The 14,872-nt window shown below is 41.3% G+C and overlaps 1 protein-coding gene across 7 annotated transcripts in view; it reads left to right on the forward strand.

Annotated features, from left to right (window-relative positions):
• agrn (agrin) overlaps positions 1–14,872 on the forward strand; it is a 246,265-nt gene that overhangs the window by 47,232 nt on the left and 184,161 nt on the right. For 5 of the 7 annotated variants that reach the window (XM_019270926.2, XM_027288718.1, XM_019270927.2 and 2 more), the window contains exon 3: positions 14,366–14,386. The exons of the other annotated variants lie outside the window; for them this stretch is intronic. In XM_019270926.2, the coding sequence (XP_019126471.2) occupies positions 14,366–14,386 (21 nt within the window). The remainder of the gene's footprint in view (positions 1–14,365; positions 14,387–14,872) is intronic. 7 annotated transcript variants of the gene reach the window in all.

Here is a 14,872-nt window from a genome sequence, read left to right on the forward strand (position 1 = left end):
TGGTAACAATGGTGTTGTTGTCTGAGTTCTTCATTGTGACTAGTCTATAAAAAAAGATCTCACCTCGTGAAAGACGGGGTGTGGAGGGAGGTGTTTGCCTCTGTGTGTGTGTGTGTGTGTGTGTGTTTGCAGCCCTCTCTCTGTTTTCCTCATTCACTGTTTTCTGCCAAGTTACGTCATATTGAGAGAGTTTACCGCTGGCTGGAAACTTGGTGCATGCAACACATGCAAGCAGATACACACACACAGCTTTCCATGTGGACCTTGTCATGCCAGCCAATGAGTGCCAGCGTGTGTGTGTGTGTGTGTGTGTGTGTGTGTATGTGTGTGTATAGCAGGGCCCTGGCTGCATCTCCCTTGCTGTCCCTGTGGGAACATAGGTGGCCATTGTTGGGTGCTCAAAGCGCCCCCGCAGATGGAGGCGAATTACTGGCGGTAAAACTGGAAGGAAGCCCAAAAATACTGGGGCAACAGGGCTCACTGGCCTGTGTGTGTCTGTGTGATAGGAGCTCTTTCAGGTTAATGCCCTCACTCAACATGTACACACACACACACAAACACACACAGAGAAACCATCCTCCCACATACCTCCTTTAACTCCTGTCATTATTAATTGAATTATCTGTGCAGAGTGGATTTTGCAGCCAAGCCCTCATTCCCATGCCGCACTAAACTGAGTTAGGCCATTGACTAAATTTAAGTTGAGGATCATGGGACATGTAGTCAAAACAGACTTTGGAGCTTTCATGCTATACCATAATGTAGGTTACACATGTGCTTCTGCCATTATGATGGCTACGGTTGTCTGTTATCCAGCTGTTATGTCAAAGCTATAATTCTACATCACATCCGTCAGGACTGGTGGATCAGTGGTAACTGAACTATCACTTTCAGGATTGACATTGGGGAAATGACCCTTAGATCAAACACATATGGTAAGAGGTTCGGGGTCCAAGTATTCTCACAAGGACGCCGCTTTCTGCAAGGCTTGCTCTCTCCCTTTATTCTTGCTTTTTTAAACAGCTGGAAGTGTAGCCAGGAGAGTCAAGTGGATTTCTGCTATTCCTGGACCATCTGCTGCTGACTGGCATAAATGTTAGGGAGTTAATGGATGTTAAGTAAGACTGTGGTCTGTCTGCAAGCCAGAAAAACACTGCGGCCTGAGGTCAGCTCTGGATTTTTATTTTATCGCCAACATTGGCTTTTAATGTTGGGGATATAGCTCCAGCTATGTTGATTTCTTTTAAATCATCTTGGAGTTGTTGAAGATTGGTCATACTGAATCGCCAGGCTTTCTATCAGAAGGAAAACAATGTGCATTGGATAATGACAAGAATATGAGCCCAGGAGTGTGACTTCTCTATTTCCAACCACCAAAGCACAATCTCCAACCAAAACAAGACATTGTAACGGTAAAACACTCAGCACACTCAACACAAATCACTTTTCTGTAAATGTGATTGAGCCCGATTTATCGTTTCAGTCACTTTTCAAGCAAACTGTGAAACATCCTCTAGGTTCTCCAATGAAATGATTTTCTGCTCTGATTCACGTAATTTGCAAGTAAATATCTTCACATTCGACAACACAACATTTTTTTACAATTTAACAACTAAACAGTTCATTGGTTCATTGAATAATTTAAATAATCACCAGATTAATTAATTAATTATTGAAAATAATCATAAATTGCAGTGAAGCCACACTACAGAACAACGATAATACAAGAATTTACCTCAGTGTGACTTATTGGATTTATTATAACAATAAATGAATTACTGTTGAAATTATTCATTCATTTAAGAAGAAAATCAATCAGCACATTTTAATAATTGAGTAGCAGAAAGCAGAAATGCAATGTCTGTTCTATGTGATTGATATTTGAATGTCCCGGATCTAAACTCTTCATTTGAGGAAAAAATTACTCAGTTTTGGTTCTTGAATTTTTTTGACGTTTTACAGATTAACCTGTAATAAGAACAATCATTATTCGCAGCCCTGGAATAATAACCACCAACTGTAAGATGACCAAAAACTCATCACTCTCACAGCCATTAGCACCACACACATATCTACCTGACAGAACACATCCTCTCACAAATGAAACGTCTCCAGGCTTTCAGCCTCAGCGGATCTGTACAGCTAGATCAGATGGTGCCTGCCTGCACACCTGCTGCAGCCCTTGATGATAGTGCCAAGGGATGGACACACACACACATACACGGACACACACTCACAGAGCTACATAAGTACTTGCACACACCTCCTTTTTCTAACCCCCAGGCATGGCTGTATCAGACTGCATCAGAGGCTTAGTATATGAGGCAGCATGTTGATTACAGCATTTAATTAGTGGTTCGTGACATGACTATTCTGTGATGTTATTAAATCCACCCAGAGCCAATTAGACTGATTATACACCCCTCTTCTGGTCCATTATACAAGAGGCTGCCCATGTTTGCTAATAGAGTAGTCTGGTTAGGAGTCCTAAAACCCAGAAGGGAGATAGTTTTATTTTTTGAGCTATGGGTTCCCTCGACTGGAAAGCAATTATGATTTGAATGGAGTTTTGGTTCAAATGCCTGAAATGAGTTCTACGGTTAAGACATGCTTCAGACAGTTGCAACGTTTTGTTCGGTCAGAGAAAATAAACCATTAAAAAGTAGTGAACCACAGTGGGCTTGTTCCACAATACGTCATTACACAGTCCTAAAGCCTTCAAACGTGTTCCCTTTTCAATTTAGTCAAATTCCATTTCAGTTGAATTCTTTATTATTATATTTTTAGTTATTCTATGTTTAACACAGCTGATTTAGAGCACCACTGAGAAAAAACCCATTGCGGTTTTATAATAGTTATGGTGCTGCTGCGTTTGTCTCAAAAAACATCACTGCATTCCAAGCCCATATTTAAACCCTCAAGTATAGACTAATGTATGCACAAATTAACAATACCGCCATAACTTTTTAACCACTTCTGAGCAAGTTTTGCTCATAAATATGTCTAGATGATCATAAAGAACCTCACATATTGTCATCAAAAACCACTGAAATAAATGTTATATGGTAACTAGATGTCTGTAAATATAACCCTGTCAAACTTGGGGGAAAAGCAGAATGCAAATTGCACAAGCATCTGCTCCAGGAAGTCGTTTTCATTTGAATTAATCTCCTTAAAGTCCTCCTACACTGTTTAAATAATTGTCAAACCTACCTGACCACAAGGAAGAGAATTCTTTTTTTGCATTTACATTTTTTACTCTTTATTTATGTATTTCATCTGATTACACTGCAAGAAGTCATACATTTTAAATATTTTTCACATTTCAAATAGCGAATTTAAAGCCAGCTATGGCTTCATTACAACATAGTACTATAGCATTTATTCTGTGGAGATGAGTTTATAGTAGTAAACAGTATTATTTTTATCCCAAATCAAATGGTATAATTAGTCTTACTCGCCAGTGCTTTTAATTTCAGTTTGCAGTCTTCATCAGCATATAGAGTTAGCTCAGTTGTCAGTTGTAAACTGTCACTACGAAACCTGATCAAAGACGATGCTTTCTCCAGAGGTCCACTGACTCCTCCTCAATGACATTGATCCCTTGCAAGTCGATGCTGTTACCAGTTTTGGTCTGACAGCTGATGGTGTTCATTAAGTCTTGTCCAAAGTCCTGTCAGTTGCACCAGTGCTACTAAGTATAAAACTGCTACTGTAAAAAAGTGTAAGTCTGTTCAGCTTCTCTGGAGAGCACAAGGCATAAATCAGCCGGCAGATAACTCAGTATCTCACTTTAGGGTTATGTGATATAATGGTGTTCTGTTTGAAATACTCAAGCCTTGCTATACATCATGTTATAGCAACTTTAGAAAACAAATTTTGATGTTGAAACGAGTCATTACTGAAGGCACACAAATGGATGTGTGACAACGCATTCATAAGTTACTGCTGTCTTCAATTTGATTGCTGGCACTTCACGTTTGTTTAATGACATGTCGGTGTGGAAGGAAGCACCTCCAAGATTGATTTGCTGATGCCAGCATCAAGAACCTATAAGTTCATCGAGTTACAGTCGTCAGGAATCGTCAATCTGTCATACGTGTCATTAGCTTTTAGCATGTCACATCCTCCGTCAACCACAGTTGTCAAGGGGAGTTATTATTCCTGCGTAATGCTTGCAGGTTTCTGTAGTGTTGAGGATCTGGGCCGTGCAGGGACTTGTCTATGGGTGAAGTCATGCTCGGAGCAGTTTGAAGGCTACAGATTCCTTCTTGTGGTAGTTTGGAATTCCGACAGCTGGTTTGGACGGATGGATGAAGACTGCTGATGTAAAAATCAAACAAATCAATCATCTGAAAGCCAGCTCTGCAGCTGCTAGATGTAAGCTCCTCTCCAACTTCTTAAATTGGGTTTAGTTGATTCCCCTTTGCCCTTTATTTTACAGATGAAATGGGTAACCCATTCTCCTTAATCCAGGGAATTATGGGAAAGGTGCACCGAGTCAGCAGTGTATCACCCTTGTGGGTGATACTTCCGACTTTTTTGCCCTTCAAAAGGGGGCTAGAGAGAGATTAGAGAGAAGGATGTGTGTTGACATTGACACAGACACTGACCATAGCCAGACCTGACCTCTTTTTGGATTAAACTGGAAACACTGTGGATTCAGCAGATTGAGGGTTCTGAGATAGTTTCCCAGGTTTGGTTTTGTGCCAGTAAAAAACTTATTGAGAATATGCAACTCCTTAAGTAGGCAAATTGGCTCTCCCCTTAGAGTTTTAGTTGTTGATACAACTGAGTTTTAAGGTGAAAAAGTGAGTTTTGTTTGCAGAGTGCAGGGATTTATAATTAGGTAGAAACTTCCAGAATAAGAAGGAGGGAGACAGAATGCATAGATGAACCTCCTGCATTTGTATGCAGTGCAGGGTGGATCAGGAGCTTACCTTAGCCAGCCAACACTCACAGGAAGGTTTCTCATCAGCTCTCATTGTCAGCCAGAACACTTAAGACGATTGCTTCCCCGGTGACCTGAAATGCGTGGGAGGTTGAGATGAAAGGATGCAGAGAGAGATGGGAAGGGGTGGGGAGAGTGAAAAGGACAGGGGTGAAAGAAAGAAAGACAGTGATGAGGGAGAGGAAAATAGATGACGACAGTATGTGATTCTAGTATCTCCACTGCAACGTGGTTCCTCCCTCTGCATTACTCTGATTTTCCATTTGTTTATTGTTTTTTTTTTAGGCCTTTTTCAAGCTTTATTTTTGACAACTGAAGAGTGACAGGAATGTGAAGAGAGAGAGATGGGGAATGACATGCAGCAAAGGGCCGCAGGTCAGATTCAAACCCTGGGCCGCTGCTGAGCCTTCGTACATGGGGCGGATGCTCTATCAACTGAGCTAATCGACACTCCTGATTTTCCATTTGTTTAACATCTGTCATGGTCAGACTGACCTATTGAGCTGCTGAGAAAGACAAGAGAGAGAGTAAGCACTGAATGCACTCCCCACTGGTCATGGGAGTGCTGGCATTTAGGGAGGTGAATTCCAGACAAGGACAGTCAGGGAATTTACTGGTTTTACAGCTACAACTTTAGTGGAAACCAGTATTAAAATACAAGTCCATCAAGAATATTTTAGTATCTGGTTTAGCACAGGAAATGGAAATATATAGAACTTTGCTTTGGTGCCATTGTGGCAGGGCTGACTGAATATGCCTGTACACATCTCTGTCATTGTCCTGAATGTACAGTTACGAATGCCGTCCTCAGGTGTCTTATTGCTTTTATGTCTGCGTGAATGCATGTATTGCTAGGACACAAAGGCATCGACTGCCTAATGAAGTCTCTTTCATTTTGAGGAGGAAGAGAGGTGGATGCACTTCATTAACCTCGATACCACTTACAACACACACACACACACACACACACACACACACACACGCACACACACACACACACACAGGCACACAAGCGGAGCAGAAAAAGACACAGGCTACATTGAGGGCGGAAGTAAGTAAAGCACATGCCAGGCGGATGAAGATGGATGGCAACCTTTTCACTGGGTGCTTTATCTTGGCCCACACAAGACAAAAACAGCAGCTTTGTCCACGTCCCATTCTGTTTTTCTATTGGAGAATAGAGAGACAATGTCTAATGACTAAAGACCCTGACGTTTATGGATATTAATGGCATGTCGGTTGGAGTACAGATAGAGCTGTGCATTCATTGATAGTCAAAACAATACCTGCTATTAAACATCAGCACAATCCAGAAGATTTCCGTCTTAATAAATTTTGTTGATTCAGGCTCAGAGTCTTTTTTGGTTAGGAAAAATGTTTGTTGATTCAGGCTCAGAGTCTTTTTTGGTTAGGAAAAATGTTAGTGTCAACTCCAGTTTCTCTTGTTGTAGGAAAAATCAGGTACTTTTGTATTTCCATTAAGTTGTCTATTATTCTTTTGATGATTCCTTTAATTATTTGGTCCACAAAATGTCAGAAAACAGCCCAAACTGACTCTTTGACACTGCTGGATTAGTCCGATCAACAGTCCAGAACAAAAAAGATATAAAACAGAGAAAAGCAGCAATTGCTACTGGTCTTTTTTTTTTTTTTTTTTTTACTGTGTTGCAGGACAGCGTGGCGAGTAGATTAAATGCCTATTTAAGATAATTGCTTTTAGGAACATTATGGTAAGTGTGAGTTGGCGAAAGAATGCTGAATGCTTATCTCTTTATGACCTATCATTATCTTATCTGGTGAAACACTCCTTGTAGCGACATGTCTTCAGTTTTAGGTGCGACTTCCTTTCCTGCTCGTTTTGCTTCAGCATGCATCCTCACTGCAACGTCAATAGATATTTGCCTTTTAAATACACCAGCTGATCTTGCAGGGGTCTCTGCTATTTGGCAGACATGAATCAAATTAGAATATCCCTCATCTGCCGAGTGCCTGTACCCATCAGCAGCCAAGGACGCTACACTTCTCAATTACCGTCCTCTGCACGTCCTCTGCCTGCCGGCTAATAACTTTAGCCTGCATCCATCATCAGTTCTGATCTCTCATGATTGGATCAAAGTTTTTGCCAGATTTGAACCGAATGTTCTGCTCCTCTGTTTACGTGTGTTTTTGATAATTACAGCCCCGTAGAGGCTCGCGGGTTACCTGATGGTGCCTGTCTTGCCCACTCACTCTCATGCTTGCTCTCTAATTCCATGAATCTTTCACTCCATTGATGAATTTACGAGCTTGTTAATTGGCTAAATTAAAAGCCATTTCCTCTAATAGCGCGAGCTTTAGGAGCCATTATTGGATCAGGCTATTTCGCTAAGAGGGGGAAGGCTGTGTTTCTCATATGGGTGAAAACTATCGAATGGGAAAAGGCGTTGAAGGATGGGACACCATATACTAAAGGGGAGGGACAGGCAGAGGATTCAGTGATATCATCTGCAGTGTCAGGAAGCATGACTGGACTCATTGCTTTATGGATGGCTCTAGTACTTTTATTTCCCTGTGCCTTTTTGACTTTGACCGGGCAGACATTAATTGCTTGGTTGAATTACGCAGCAAGGCCTATTGGAAAGCTCGGCCATGCCAAGCCTGCATTTAGCAGCAGACTCATGATCCTGATCTATTTGATGAATGCATCTGGGAGAAAGCCTTCATTGCTTAGCTGCCATAGGGAACAGAGTGACAAGCTTAATATGAGATGGCACTTTTTGAAGTGATCTAGTGTCCTTTCAAAAAAGCACTTTCTTTTTTGAACTTTTTCATGGATTGTCTCTTCCAATCAGATCCTCGCGGATATCTGAGGCCATGCCTAAATTAAAAGTAGTTTCATACAAAGTGCAGAATTACGTGCAGGCAGTTGAATCAGGTGTCCAGAATCAGTTTCTTGTGTCACAGAACTAGAGGGATAAAAAAAGTGATGTTAGACTTCCTGCTGACCAAGAACTACAGCTATTGATTGGTTTTCAGATTTTGTGCTTTGACCTTTTAGATTCAGATTATGCATCTACCTTGGTGGACACATCCTGAGGCTCCACACGCACCTTGTACAGTGTGGAGGTTTGAGGAGAAACAGTCATCTCTTGCCCCAACTGGAATTTCAGGAACGTGGGAGCCGTCAGCCTCACGCCTCCCCATAATGTCATCAGTTGCAGGGTTTGGTGTAAATGGACCACAGAGGGGGAGTGCTAACATGGAGCCCCTTCTTATCACAGCAGCTTCCACCTTTGACTTTTCAACACGGGCAAAGCTGCATGATGTTGCAAGGTCTGCATGGAGGCATAGACTGTCTGACTGGGAATGGGAGGAAGGGTGCACGGCTTTCTGGTCAACATAAAGAGTGACACAAAGAGACCAGCCTTTGAGGCGTCTAGAGAGTCAAGCGTTGACTGATCAGATGACTGAACAAAAAAGCAAAATCCGCCTCATATAGCCTCAAAGTGACAATTTATTTTCATTATAGCTGTGGTTTTTTTTTCAGTCTGTCCGGGCTGCCTATCTCAGTGTCTGCTTTGGGGTGTTTAATCTCTTCCCTCACACTAAATTAATCAAGGCAGGCCCAGGCCCACAGAGGAGCTGCAGATTTGCGTGCCGTGAAATTGCGCTATTGTGAAAAGATTCTGCTTGAGTGAAAGGAAACCTTCTTTGCATTTCTATCTTCTCTTATATATAATCAGGGTGCCACTGTGTTGCATATGCAAATGACTTATTAAGAAATTTAAGTGGCTGCGGTGCTCTGTGATTAAACTAGCCTTTTGCAATTCTTTATGGACACAGTCACTCACTCCTAATCTGTGTCTCTCACAGGGAAACACACTTACATGCTTGACACCTAGGGCTGCTCGATTCTGGAAAAAATCAATATCACGATTAATTTGGTCAATATTGAAATCACGATTATTCAACCGATTAATTTTGAGTTTCACAATGCATTGCATTCAGCATTTCTCTCTCTCTCAAAAAACACTTTGTTATTGATTCTTTATGCAAAATATTCAAATTGAAAATAAATTTTGGCTACAAATATGTACTTTACAGCTGTTTTGCAATGTATAAAGCATTAGGTCAATAAAATAAATATACTTTATGGAACATTAAATAAGGCATAGAAAAACATAAATGCATCCAAAATAAACTATGGATCCAGCTGCTCTGCAAATTCTCTATATTTATAGAACAAAATAAATATAATAATAAGCATAAGCATCAATAAGCAATATGCATCTTCTTGAAACCCTCACCCTTGCATATCTTTAGCTAAGAAATATCCAATGGCAGCTGTTAGGCCCTGTTTACACGTACACGGGTATTTTAAAAAAACACATTTCCCTTCGTTTGTACCGATCTGTTACACGCAAACGGTGAATTCGCCTCTGAAAACGAATCGAGTTTTAGGCAGCTGATGCGCCAAAAGTGGGACCAATGTTTACCTTTTGTTATGACGATGATCATGGAAGCAAGCCGCCCATAGGCTTGGCGTAGTTATGATGGCGCTCCATGGCATATTTATGTGGGTTGAAAACTTTTGAAAACGATGTACGATGTTATTTTGGAAAATGGAGGGAGGGAAATATTCGTTTCTCAACATACCTGGCTATGTGTAAACACAGCCTAATGTCTTGTGCCTCTCGCATTAAACAATGTGTCTGTGATCGATGACTGAGTTTGCGTTGACATTTTGCTGGTTGTGGCACTAGCTTTGTCTTTTTGTTTCTTTATTAATTCGTTGTGAGTGACTTTGTGCTTCTGTTTGAGATGGTTAAATACATTTGTGGTGTTACCAAAAGGAGCAGCTATTACCTTGTAGCAAATCTTGCACATTATATGCTGTTGCTTCTCATTGGATTCTTCTCATTCGCTTTCAATCTCCCTCACCGTTTTTGAACACCAAACAACACACCTCCTCACTCTTCAGCTGCGTGAGGGAGTATGGGCTATCCTGTTAGTCAGCAGGGCCACGTGAAATGGAATGTATTGCGCATGCGCGTCTCTCAGAAATTGTGTAATGAAAAGTGGAAAATAAATCGTTTAAACTCGATTATATGATTTTTGAGATCATTGACAACAAAATGGAAATCGTGATCAAAATTCGATTAATTGCACAGTCCTATTGACACCTTGATCCAACTCATCTCCACCTCTAGGCTATATCCAGTAAATGGATCAATAAAAACACCTGAGGTGTTGGATCTCACTCTACATGGCCTTAGCGGCTCAAGCCTCATTTCCCGTCAGCTGAGGCAAATCCACCACTATGAAAATAAGCAATGCGAGCTTTACTTTTTCTCCTGGCCAGCAGTTGTTTGGCAAAGTCCACCAAGGCCACGTAAATTGGGGCGACATGAGGGATGTTTCTGCATGAGGTAAACAAGTTCCAAAGGGATCCTTTCCTCCTTTTTCTTGTCTTACCCTCCGGCCCATTTCTCAGCCTCTATTTATTCAAGTGTTGGAGAAAAGGAGGGGACGGTGAGAGGGTTGTATACACCTCACAGCTGGAAACTGATAGAACTTTTTACAACCCACAGTGTCCTGTGTGTGAGAAAATGCAGTAGTTGGCCCAAGTCCCTTAGAAATCTTCCCCCCTTTCCCAGTTTTTGGCCCTGTCTATGGATGACCTAAGGGCTCTCAAGCCCAGACACACATATGTTGTCTGAAGCTCCCATACGTCCTTTTTGGATCGAGATCTGAAAAGGCTGCTTTTATATTTCCTTATGATGTTCAGTAGTGGTTTACAACTAGAAGACAGTCGGCAGAAAAGGTTTTTATCCAGATAACAGAATGGTGTCCAGTGCACGGCCACAAATCGGACCCTTTTATTAATCATTTGAAACAGGTTGATATTTGCAGTCACTGACTGACTGTCCACTGTTCTGCAAATAAGAGCTCCCCTCCTTGACCAATGTGGCAACAGAAGGAGGTATTTGAAAGTGTACAATAGAGCTAGAGAGGGGGAGGGAGGGATGACACATTTTTCTTCCTGTCTGTAAAATGCTTCCTTTTTCCAAGGGCATTGTGTTGTCCCCTTTTGAACGGGGACAGTATTCTTTGAGGAGGGGGTCTCTTTTTGCAGTCAGCATACATACTGAGTCGCAAACAAAGACCCCCTTCCCCTGTTACAAACACACACAGATCTCACAGGTCTCTGCGTGTGTCATCATCTTTACAGTTAACAGCATTAGGAGACAAAGCTGCATGTATGACGTGTGACACAATTTAAGGCCTTTGCTTTGTTCTCGTTTTTAATGCCGAAGGGATAAATGTTGAGGCCGGTTCTTTTTTTTTCATCATCACACTCCAGAAAAAACTTTTTGATGTTTTTCAAGCTTTTTGCTGTTTGAGAGCTTGAAGTGCCATTGACATGCTGTGTCTGTCTGTATAATGTGTGTGTGGGTGGTAACATGCAAAAAGGCATTCAGTATCGAAATGGGTCCATCTGCCATGTTTGAGGCCCTGCTCGCACACATTCACACACACACACACACACACACACACACACACACACACACACACACACACACACACACACGCACACACACACTGCTGTCCACCTCCTTTATAGCAGCACCCAGATGCCCAAGACTAGATACCCAACAAATAAAGAGTGTTTCTCCCAACATTTTATGAAAACAGATAAGAGCACATGTTGAGCAACCACCGGACTCATGAAAAAAGACGTCCATCAAAAACCTAATTTATGCCAAGAGTTGCACAAAAATGTCAATGAAACAGAGGGAAAACTATAAAGATAAAACATGTTTAAAATAATTTACTTCTGCTATTAGTTTTGTAATTGTCTGATACAATCCCATTAAATCTCTCTCACAGAGCAAACTAGAAAGAATCAGTCACACGTAAGCTCTTCTGAATTCCCCAGGACGGCTCACAGAGGTTTGGAGCTGCATTAATGAGTGAGTTTAACAGCTAAGTGATTGTATATAATTTAATTGTATGTATTTTTATACGTTGGTTTTCCCTCGGGACAAAAAAGTAATCTTGAATGTAGAAAACAAAATGTGAGTGAGGTGAAATTGAATTAGAGGAACTATTTTCTAACTCTGGGTGGTATGAGTGAGCATTTGTGTGTGTGCGCATTCATGTGTACTAATTTTAGCACCAGGCAGTAAAAAACGACACACACACATTTTTATTTGATTGTGCATACGTGTGTGTGTTTAACCAAGTCCTATGACCGGCCACGTCCCTCCCTCTCCCCTCCTCGGCTCTCCCTGACATGAATCACTTAGAACCAACACACTCGGAGCTAAATTAACTCCCCCTCTCACTCACCCTTAATCACATTAGCCTAAGTGATATGGGAACGCCAAGCCAGACACACACTCCCTCCTTCTCTCTCTGTCTTTCAAACCAAATAAATAGCCACTCCTCCAGAGCTTTAAGTTGTCTTAAGCTCCATCTTTGGATAATAGACCGTTTGCTCCCTAAAAGACCCCAGTGTGGAATAATGAGGATCAAGAAGAAGGGAGAGAAAGCAGGACGAGAGAAATGCAAGAGGGTGGAACAGAGGAGGAGAGCTGACACAGAGCTAATACCCGCCTTGGGACAAAACCCATCAAAACACCTGTTTTGTCAGGGTGCAAGGTTATTGTGCGGAACAACTACTGGATTTTTTTGTAGTTGACTGCTTTTGGGGAGGTGGTTGAATAACTTTAAATGAAACAGGTTTATGCATGGATGGCGGCACTGCTGACCAGCTGGAAAAAAAGCAAAGGCGTATTTCACAGTAGATTAGTGTAGTCAGGATAATAAACTTCCAACTGTGATACAATACTTAACACAAGATCAAGGGTAATTTTTGTGTTTTAAAAGGAGAAATGCAAGCTGATGTGTCACGTGTTTCTGTATAACATCATAATAATGCCTAATACATCTCCTTCTGTGAAAAAACGTGTCTTGACTGCTTGCACCAAATGCAAAGGCTCAAAATATTGTAATAGGTATAGAAACACAAGGTTTCAAAGTTCCATTTTTATATTTCTGCAGATATGAGTAAACAGCCATAGCTGAGCTGACTAGTCTGATGTACTGCTAAAAAGCATTTTTGTCATAAACACATGGACATCATATCTGTGAGGTTTCTGAAGAGCTATACGTTAAACCATCTTTGCAGTCCTGTCTCTGCTGCTTCTTGGCAGTTTGACGAACTGCAGTTTTTGGCGCTTCATAACCACAGGGGTTGCCACTTGGTTTTTTGCTTACTTTAAGCTTAATCTTGCTGGTTTGCCATGCTCATTCACCCTATTACCAAACAGCACTTCTGTCCTTATAGTTTTAACACTATGCCGATCATCTTTAGTTATTTTTTTCTTGAGTTATTTGGATAAAAATAGATATGCGAAGTAAGTGCTGATATCGATTAAAAATTTCTGTCAAGGAGTAATGATGAAATTATACCTAGTCCCCTCTCCTCTCCCTCCACATCATATCATACACACATTTTAAATGCAGCTTCACCTCCTCGTGTCTCGACTCCTCTCCCAGACTCCACTGCTGTTGGTTTGTGTTGCTACAAGTGTCAAAACATTGGCACTCAGGCAGCATTTTATATAAGATAACATAATTTCAATGCCAATTCGCATGTCTGTGCAGACTGATCTCAGTTACTGGTCATGCAGGACACGGACAGAATGTCTCCATGTGTGCCTGGTTAATAATCGATGGAGGGAACTCTGTGGTTTGTGTGTTATTCCCTGGCAAATAGCTCTGGCCTGCCCAGCCCATCTTTTATTGATGAGCCTCTCATATGCCTTGTCAACACCGCTCACCATCAATCTGCATCAGCTGGGCAGACAGCAGATTGACTGGCCTGTGTGAGCCTGTGTGCGAGAGAGAGCATGATTTATGATTTGTCTTATTGTTGAGTTGTTGAGGTGGGTGGGCTTGTTCAGGTATACCACCCTCGTAATTGTAGTTCTTTGTTGGTGCTGGGCTCTGGGCCATTGAATTCAACCTTCCTATAGGCACCAAAGCTTTGTGCAACTTTCATCATTTTTTCATCCTGTTTTGCATTTCTGTACCTCAGCAAAATATGGAAGATGGAAGTGATGGTGTGTATTGAAACTTTGGGGGTGTCTTTTCATTTTGACATTCATACCTTTTGCTTTTTGTGACACTGATTATTACTTGTGAAAAAGACTGCATTCATGGTCTGTGATCACCTCTCCTCCCCATCACCCTCCTTCATCTTCTTCCTGCCACTCATCCATCCCAGGCTTTTCCGCTTCCTGCATCAGTCCTTTTTTTTTCTCAAAGTTGTGCACATTCTGCTATGTCTTGTGCGTTTGCTTTTTTAAAAAAAAAAAACTTTTGCTAACTGTCTTTATTTCTTTCTTTCTTCTTTGCCTGCTGAAGCTCACAAATATATAATCGCAGGTAAGCACACCAAACTCTTATGTCTGCCAGCATATGGTTGAACCGCATGTGTCTTGATGAACGTGATTGATCCATTGATTTTTCTTTTATCCCGCAATGTTTTTGGTTAAACAGTTTATCTCATAAGACCAAACAATATACATAATATATACGCCTAATTAAAATGAGTCTTTAAAGCTTTAAAATCACTGCCCACACACACACACACACACACACACACACACACACACACACACACACACACACCATTGAAGTAAACCCCCAGGAGGTCTTTGTCTGAACAAAACACGTCTGAGTGTCAGTCTGTGTCTGATTTAATAAGGTATGGGAAGGATTTGTTAAGCATGTAAATTAAGCGAGCATACATCCTTTCAGGGAACAGGGTGTTGAGGCAGCGTTCACCTGTTGCACACATGAAAAACATTTCTCGTATAAACTTTGGCACCCTCCTTTATATAATTGCTACTTGTACTTGTTGACAGGATT

Source organism: Larimichthys crocea, chromosome XV, assembly GCF_000972845.2.
Source record: "Larimichthys crocea isolate SSNF chromosome XV, L_crocea_2.0, whole genome shotgun sequence".
In the NCBI taxonomy this organism is placed as follows: domain Eukaryota; kingdom Metazoa; phylum Chordata; class Actinopteri; family Sciaenidae; genus Larimichthys; species Larimichthys crocea.